We start from the raw sequence: 9558 nt of genomic DNA, 5'->3' as shown, positions 1-9558 counted from the left end.
TTGCCGGGTAGACATGTTTGCCTATTGGCAATCATGACATTCATATGACCAGTGACAAATCAATGTATGTCTCATGTGTACATGTGTGTATGACAGCCTGTGGGGGTCTACATCTCTTCAGAGAGTTCCTCGGAGCCCCCAGCTTTTGGAGGGTCACTCTAAGGCGGCTCCTTGTCTGTGTTCTCCTTTATCCCTTATACCGTCCTCTCACCGAGGAGATGTCTGTGGGAGCCTGTTGTCAGCCTGCAGGCATGCCCATTAAATTTGTTCTTGCATTAGGACCTCGGCGACCTGCAAACAGCAAGCAAGAAAGAAAGGGCAAGCTCTATGGGGGTTACTGCTCAAGGTTCACTTCCCTGGAAGCCTCTGTGCATTTATTATGTAACGTTTAAAAGAAACAACCGATGATTAGTTATGGAAATTGACAGGAATGTCTGGGTGATAATTTAAAGAGTCCTGCAGTGGAGACCTCAAATGGTAATAAATTGGCCTAAAGTATTTCTGGGTAGTGTTTGCTCTTTATGGATCTTGTTACATCACAAAAGATAAATCACTACTGTGAATTTACTACTATGTAACCTTGTCATATCCCATTATAAATAAAACATGCCTTGTTTCTAAGCCCTGAGTGTGGTTCTTGACTGGTACTCAACAGAGTCCTGAGCTGACCCCAGCTAGACCCCGCTGAAAGCGCCTGTTGAGTTTTAATCAGATGCTCAGAATATCAGATCTGGGACATGGGTTTCTGTTTTCTGCTTTCTCAGTTAGTGTGTGGAGAGCGATGGGTTTCATTCTGACATCTTTCAAATGAAAATGAGTGGAATACCCATACCGACCAAACATTGTATTTTGTCACAAGGAGGGGACGAGTGCTGGCGCCATCCAGGGGTGCTAAGCCAGGATCTGCAGACTCTGCACCCCTTTTCCTCCCCACAGGCTCTTAATTAGGGATCCTTTCATTTGCAGGGGACTCTTGCCTGGTAAATGGGATTTCAGACATGCCCTTAGAGCCAGGTCCCTCTGCCCACCCTACCCTGAAGCATGAGCTCAGTGGTTTGGCATTTCTGGGTGTGGAGGAGGGACCTGGAGACAACCACCATGACTGGGAACCTGAGGCAGAAAATTCCTCAGGAGAACGATCATTTCTTTTACTTTGTGTTTTACCATCTGGGACTGTGGGAAGCTTCTCCATCAGGCTGACCCACTGGGATACATAATGGGAGGACCTGAAGAATTCCCTCCTCCCGGGAGAACCCTAACCTGCTGGAGTTGAGCTGCTGCGGCATTGCTCCCTGCAGCCAGCGCCATTTCCTTCCAACATCTACTTCTCCTCGCTGGACCAGAGCAAAAGGCTAACCTGGGCCTTGCGCACAGGGACCTGAGCTGGCTTTTCTAGGTGGGAGGGTCAAGTTAGCCCAGCAGAGGGATGGGGGTATGGTGCTCACATGGCCACTGCGCTGGGAGTTAAGATGAATTCCCAAGGGTGAACAAGGTGAGAAAAACTACTGAATGAAATGAGAGCCTAGGACACCGAGCCCGCCATCCTGTCCCTTTCTGCCTGGATCGCCCAATTTGCTTCACCATGCAGTGCACCTCTTTGATGAATGTTTGTGGAGTGGAGTTTCTCAACACCGTAGATATTCCTGGAGCCTGAGGCAATGCAGGCAAGGTGGCTTCCTCAGAAAGGCCAATGACTTGTTCTCACCGAGATGAAATAAAGAGACTTTTGTCTTAATTCCTGGGGACAAATGTAACAACCTCCCAGGCTTTTATCTTGAGTCTCTGATTATTTTGGCCCTGAAATGACATCTGGATCACAGCATTTGTGTATGCAATTTGTCTGTTTTTGCCTGTGTTTCTGTTTCTCTGAGCATTCAGGCGAAGCCAGGTACATTCACTGTGAATTTGCTCACCGTGTGGGAGAGTGGTTCCCAGCCTTCCTAATGTTGCGATCCTTTAATACAGCTCCTCATGTTGTGGTGAGTCCCAACTATACAATTATTTTTGTTACTACTTCATAGCTGTAATTTTGCTTCTGTTATGACTTGTAATGTAAATATCTGTGTTTTCCAATGGCCTTAGGTGACCCCTGTAAGATGGTCATTAATTAGATAAGCCTCCACAGGTCACAATCCGCAGGGCAAGAACCACCGATGTAAGAGTTTTCAAACCCCAGTCTATGAAAACATCAAATGACAGACCTTTCTCCAGGGGATTAGTTATGGCATTGAGACGCCTGACCAATGGTGACAAGTTCAGTTCAATTTGAATTATAAATTATGTAGCTGGAAGCATGAAGTTTCCGTCCAGAAACTGGGAAGGGAGAAGTAACCATTGATTTCAGGGGCTATTGCCCTTCAGTGACAGTCTTAAAAGAATGGTCATTTTGTAGAAACGTGGGCTTAAGAAAATCCAATGCTAATAATCTTATTTTTATGATGGTTACTCCAAGCTTTAAATTGTCAGCTCCTCTGGAACCCCCAAATTGTGACCTGCTGAACCAAAGTTCATTTCTAAACAGCCACCAATGAGAGCAACTATTCACAGAGCACAGGAAACCAGTAAGGATGCAGCCGTGACAGACACTGTCCCCACCAGGGGAAATGAACTGAACTATGGTGAGGACCAGAGCTGTCTGGGCCGGGCCTTAGGAGATGCTATCTGACAGTTGCTTTTGTTAGCAGTGATTTTCATCTCTGAATTTTGAACCCAGCATCTATCCTTATCTCACAGAGTAAACAATACAAACCATGTGGCATGGACCATATCCTTTTTGAATAATTAGTATTGTGCTTTGTAACCAAGAAGGGCAGTTTCTGCCTAGCCTGTACCTAGGGTTGCCAAATACCATTTGTATATGACCATGGTGGTTTGAAAGGAAATGATCCTCACAGGGAGTGGCACTATTAGGAGGAGTGGCCTTGTCAGAGTAGGTGCGGTCTTGTTGGAAGAACTGTGGAGGCGGGTTTTGAAGTCTCATTTATGCTCAAGATATCACCCAGGGTCTCAGTCTACTTCCTGTTACCTGTAAGATGTAGGGCACCTAGCTGCTTCTCCATCCAGCATCATGTCTGCCTGCACGCCTCCATGGTGCATCATGACATTAACGGACCAGACATCTGAGACTGTAAGCCACCCCAGTCAAATGTTTTTCCTTTATAAAAGTTGCCATGGTCACGGTGCCTCTTCACAGCAGTAGAAACCCTAAGACAGTGACGATGCCTCAATGCACGCTGCCACGTTGATTGGGTCCCGTGCTCTAACTGGACATTTCTGAATATGTAGCTGAATGAACTGCATGACTCATAGCCATATACACAAGTCCCGTTGTTTCTCTAAGGTTTGTTTTGTGAAATGCCCTCTGGTCTTGATGCTGGTGACAGGGTTGGTGTCTACCACTGACTGGAAGCTCAGAGCAGTAAGCTGCCACAATCAAAGGGACACTGTTGTTTGTTGCCTATGTCCAGCGTTACGAACACATTTTTTTCCTATATATTTTGTCATTAAAATTTTATCTCCGGCAAGAAGATGACTCTAGTTCCTGATAGACTATTTGGTCTTTCTGTTGTTTGCACATGCTACTGGCTACCATGCCCAGGAGAGAGATCAGAAGTCATGATTGACAGCTTTCTCTCTCTCATAGCAAATCCATCGAGACTTGTCCTTGCCCTACAACTTTCTCAACTTCATTACCTCTCTCCATGTGCATGCATAGCACCCTAGTTCAAGGCTTGGCTTCTGCAGTGACATTAGCTACCCCAGTTTCTCTCGGGTCTTCCTCTTTAAAAATTTTGAAATAATAGTATTATTGTTAATATTAGTATGTTTGCACATGATGTACATGTGACCAGTGCCACACATGGTACCTAGTAGCTAATGTTACTTGGTTTTCTTTCCGGTCCCCCATCGATGCCCTCATCCCTTCCTAATTCACTAGAAAACATTTCACACATCAGGTATGCTAAAACCTTGGAAGATGAATTGAGACCCCAAGTTGCGTATTGTCTCCCTTTCTGATGTGACTAGTTCAGGTGTAAGCTCTGCTATCTTTTCAAGGAAATTTTTTTTTATCTTGATTTGATTTTCTGCAGCCTCGCGTTTGTATGAAAAGCAAGTGGAGTAGGAGAGGGGAGGAAGGGCAGTGAAGGGCGTTGATCACTGTGACGACCACGAACAGTCACTGGCCAATGTATGGGAAGGAAAAGTCTAAATGAATACAGAGCAAAAGATGAATTCCTGAGGCTTCTCTAAAACCTGGAGAGGAAGCCAACTTCGCGAGTAAATCGAGTAAAAAACCATATTTGAGACAGGAAAATGGGGGGAAAAACCGTCACACCGTGGATAGGGGTGAGAGGCGCGCAGTCAATTGTGTCTGGTAATTGGTTTTAAATTATTGACTTACTTGAGATGAGGGAACTAGATTATTTGATGAAAAACGTTGATGCTTGCTGCTCTGCATCAGCTACCCTTCGCTCGCCTGGAATGTTGATAGCGCACAAATTCCTACCAGTTGCATGGACGGGGATCAGAGAAAGCAATTGATTCGAAGATACTTATCGTATAGATTAATGATAAGCTATTTCCTTGGGCCACCAGCCCAGATGTTCCTAGTTCAGAAGTTCACAAGCAAACCCTGCTGGGGGAACAAATTAAAGCCACATGCAGACAGGGCCCAACGGCTGTAGCTGCAGAGCGTGGAGGAATCTTGAGAAAGCAATGTAATGAGCATCAGGGCAACAGTAGGTAAAGTCCCAAAGCAAGAGGCTGGACCGGCTGGCGGTAGACGGCACAGACAGGATGTCATTCCCCGTTAGTGCCAAGATGGTGTGTGAACATCCTCTAGTTACCCAGGCTCATTGCCATGGATAATCCAAAATGATAATTGACTTTTAGCTCTGCTGCCTAGGTCCATGTCCAAATGTGTTTCTGTGGTCTCAGATTTCATATTTCAGGAAATATGAAGATGCATTTTTCAGAACTGAAGCTGGGTACTTCAAACATTTTTCCTCTGTTGTTTCTCTGTTCAGCTACCTGCTCATTCTTACCTTCCCTAATCTATGTGCAATGAAGATTAGGGGGGTCTATTGATCTATAGACTATTTAAAAAGTCTGACTTTTTAATGAATGAGTGAGTGGGAGCACAAAGTACACTCAACTGCAAACTAATCACACGTGATTATTTAGGAGTGTTAGGGGCCGATCGGGGTCCCAGAGGTATCCCTCGGAATTGAAGTTATTGCTAAAGATTTCAGATTGTAAAAATATCGCATTGATTCTAAAGATTCCTCTTAATCCATCCTGCAAATATTTAGGTCTGCGAGGTGGCTGTGGCCATCCCATTCCCAGACAGCATGGCACTTCCATGCTCGTTCCCAGGCTGAGGCTGTGTCCTTTGCATGAGGCAAAAGATCATCATGTACCACAAACGTCCTCACAGAGCCAAGGGGATCGTATGGCCCTGTTTCTGTAGTAGGTGGCTCTCCTAAGCCAATCCAGGCAATTGATACCATGTTGTCAAAGCTCTTTGGTTAAGATTCCCCTTCAGTTATCACTACGTTTATTTTGTATATTCTTAATAGAGGGACTAGCCATTAAAGTCGATGTGTATCATGCTTGCAAAGTTGTCTTGAAATTTATTACTTGCCTACCCAAACTTGGGCAGAGAAGAAATGAGTAAACAAGTCTGTCCCCTAAGGTTACTATCAGATCTATAGGTGAGGAACCCATGCAATGAAAGTGAGATGACAAGTAGTCTACCCACGACACAATAGTGACTCCTTGTAGGGTGACAGACCTGAAGACTGGAGAGGCCACAATCTCTCCTAGAAAAGACGAGCGCCTTTCAAGTCTAAGATGGCATTTAATTGACTTACACTGAAAAGGATTCTTTGTTCCAGATTCTACATTGAATCTTCCTCTTTCTTTTTTCTTTTAGCAAAATAGCAGATCTTGTGTTTTTAATTAGCCCCCATTTCTAGTGTCATTTGAGTTGATTATGAACTCGGGATGGGAAGTTGAACGGATTCATCCAAGCAATAAAATCAGTTGCGGGAAATTCGTGTGAGTCTGCCTCTTCAGACACGCTGGGGGGGGGGGGGGGGGGGGAAGGAATGCAGTGTTTTGATCCTTAATGTCAATCCTTTTAAGTCTCAACTACAGTTGTATCTATGTCCCTTCAAAGTGTTTTTGCAATCCTTGAGTCCTCTTGTGTCCTTCTGTATTAAGGACAATAACCAGACGCATCTCCTAATCTACTCCAAGGATTAGCTGCGGTCACATATGTAAAGCACTCAGCGTCATGCTCTGGTCATGGAACAAAACGCTCCATGTGTATCAGCTCAGAGGGTTCCGGCTGCTCACTGAACTGTCCAGGCAGAAGCAGCTGGCTCCCAGGGATGCTGATACAGGAATACCAGAGCACAGTTGCAGATTCGCACATTTCTAGGTCTCTGAGAACAGCGCTGGACTGAGAAACAGACTGCGTTCCCATCAGACCCCCACTCCTTGGCTACGTCAGAGTTCAGCATCAGAGACTTCTTGGGACAATCACCTCCCTAAGAGTTTGCTTGAAGTGTGACTGGAGACATGGGTGGGTGGAACACACAGAACAGCCTGCTTAGTTTTGTGAGGGGAGAAAATTATAGTGAGGCCCTGCATTCTAGACTGAACTGGGCACCCCCAAGATTATAAGGAAGTGTTGGCTTCTGATATAACTGCGTTTGAAGACAAGGCCCTTTCAGGTGACAATCAAAGGCAAATAAAATCATATGGTGAGACCTTAGTTTGATAGGACAGGTGTCCTAGAAGAGAATCAGAACTCCTGTCTATCATCTATCCATCTCTCTCTCATCTGTCTGTCTGTCTATCTATCTATCTATCTATCTATCTATCTCTATCTATCTATCTATCTATCTATCTATCTATCTATCTATCTATCTATCTCTATCTGCCATGTGCAAGCAAGATGAGAAGCCAGGAAAAGAGGCCTCAGCAGGAACCAACACAGCTGACACCTTGACACTGGACTAAACTCTGGGAAGGCAGACTTTCGTTGCTTAAGCCTCTCACACTGGGGCTTTCTGTTATAAGACGGATCTGAATATCATCAAAGACTGAAAGTTCGATTCTCAATTCACGGGTGGGGCTTTGAGAGGTGACTAGGATCATGAGGGTACTAACCCGGCTTGGTCCGTTGATGAGTTCATAGATGCACGGACTATTAGGAGGTGGGAAAGTAGGTCACCGGAGGGAGGGCACTAAAGGATAGTTTGGAATCCTGGTCCCTCCGTCTTTCTCTGGGGTTCCTGATGCAGAGAGGCCAGCAGTTTCCTCTGCTATAAATGCTGCCACCATGAAATTCTTCCTTAACTCCAGGCCCAGGCAATGGAGACAGCAGAACTAAAACTAAAGTTTAATACTGATACCATGAGCTGAGGTGAAATCCCTTCTTTTAAGTTGTTTCTCTCGAGTATTTTGCTATGGCAACAAAAACTACCTATTCCAGGGCGGGGCACGTGATACGCTACCCAACACACCCGGGTAGGCAATGACAGCTGCTTTGACCGACCAGTTATTCACATATTGATGAAATAAATAGGATCTGCTTAGTGACAGGCAAGGCACCAAGTGCTCGGGATACAGAGATAAGGACGTGGCTTGTCTCTTAGAGCCTCTCTCTAGTGGAAGCACAGCTGCGCAATGTGTTGTCATTTGAATGAGAAATGCTGTGACCGCAGGTGTGCGCCCCATGGCATGGGAGCACGTTCAGTCACCGACACCATTGCAGAGATAGTAAAAGCACTCATCGAAGCTAGGACTTCATGAAAAGGACCCGTGGGGGGGGGGGGGGGGGGGGTTCAGGCTTTGTTGTGTTGAGTTGAAGTCCTCAACTTACGAGCCAATGGATCAGAGACCAAGGTCAGAGCCCAGAGATCAAGGTTAGAGACCCTTAGAGGAGGTCATGAACACACAGGTGGTAGCTAATGGTGACATACACGATAGTGCCTGGAAACATGGACGGAGAGACCCTGTGAAATGCTGGTTGTGGAAGGGCAGACAGAGGAGCAGAGGGCTAGAACTGGAACCCAGCAAAAGCAAACAAACTCTGAAAGGCCAGGGTAGGATTATCAAGACAGCCTCGATCTTTTCAAAACACAAGTTTAATGTCCGTCGGTTTATTACTATTCCATAAAAGGACTGCCCCAGTTTGAGAAACAAAGCCACACAGAGTGTTCTCCACGTTAACAGATTTTGAAAATAAATTAGAACACTTACTTAGCAACGAAAACTACCAAGCACAATGTTACTTTCAGACAATTGAAAAGGCACTTGGGGATTTTTTTTCCTCTTTGCCTCAGGGCATCATGAACTCTAATTACCGCTGCCCTGGTCAACTGCGGAGTGCTGATGAATGGGGAGTTAATTGACCATTGGATAAAGCAATTCTAACTCAGAATGGGACAGCTCACTAGCAGGGACAGAGAAGGGGCATTCAGTTCCTAGATCACAGGAGGCAACCAGCAAATTCTTTCAGAGACCCAAACTGTCTCCATCAGAAAAATGAAAAACCTTCAACCTTCAGTCTCTCTCTACACTCCCTGCTGGTGAATACATGAGGCTTGCCAACCGTTGGGATGCTCAGAGAGCTAACTGACCCACACACAGCATCCTAATATTCTACAAATAATGGTGATGCCCACACATTTCAAGGATTCTAATTGCCATCTGAAGGCTTGGATTCCCCTAGAGATTCTGGGTTTGGGGACTGAATTGAATAATCACGTGTCCTTCCCAGGCTCTGGTTAGAAATCCTCTCTCTGCTTGCGAACTAATAGCAAGCTGTCAGTTCTGTCACTGCCTGAATCAAAGACAGTAAGTAAACTTGAGTAGAGGTGTCAGGAGATATGATCCCCAGACTCCCAGAATTCCATGACCCCCGATGCTCTAGCAAAGAACAAGAGCTGTTTGTTCCCCCAATGCTTAAAAGAAGTCAGCATGGGACTCGTCCCACCCCCACCCCCCGCCCCTGCTGAGTGGGACCGCTGGGTTTGGGAAGGCGTTCACTGAAACAGAAGGCGTACCACTTCTGCCAAGAACCAACTAGAAAAAGATGCTGGAGAACGGAAAAGAACTGGCTGGGTGTGGGCACCGCTGCTTGCTGACCCCTTGGGTTGTCTGCACGGTAGGGGGTAGTTGTGATGTAGTTCTCATCAGATGCACCCAGGTCTTCAGCTAGTCGTCATCGTCGTCATGGTCGTCATCATCGCTGTCATCGTTATCCTCATCATCAGAATTGTCATCGTCGTCATCGTCATCATCGTCGTCATCGCCGTCACCATCTTCCTCTTCATCGTCATCATCTTCGGTGTTGATCTTTCCAGAAAGCACATCCTCAATCCAGTCTTCCAGCTCCTCGGCTGTGGGCAGGTCATCATCGTCTGGGATCTCCATCCAGATGCTGTCAGCCTGCAGCGACATCCAGAATGAACCAATGCGTGAATGGGTGGAGGTTGAGACAGACCAGGACCTTCTAAGGAGCTCTGTTGAGTAGGCCTCCAA

General features: G+C 45.9%; 1 protein-coding gene across 1 annotated transcript in view; it reads right to left on the bottom strand.

Moving 5' to 3' along the window:
- Window positions 1–9231: 9231 nt before the first annotated feature.
- Casq2 (calsequestrin 2) overlaps window positions 9232–9558 on the bottom strand; it is a 57353-nt gene continuing 57026 nt past the window's right edge. Inside the window, exon 12 of the mRNA XM_038310836.1 lies at window positions 9232–9465. Within this exon, the coding sequence (XP_038166764.1) occupies window positions 9232–9465 (234 nt within the window). The remainder of the gene's footprint in view (window positions 9466–9558) is intronic.

The sequence above is a fragment of the Arvicola amphibius genome, chromosome 14 (assembly GCF_903992535.2).
Source record: "Arvicola amphibius chromosome 14, mArvAmp1.2, whole genome shotgun sequence".
Taxonomy (NCBI): domain Eukaryota; kingdom Metazoa; phylum Chordata; class Mammalia; order Rodentia; family Cricetidae; genus Arvicola; species Arvicola amphibius.
This window is presented reverse-complemented; position numbering and strand designations above follow the sequence as displayed.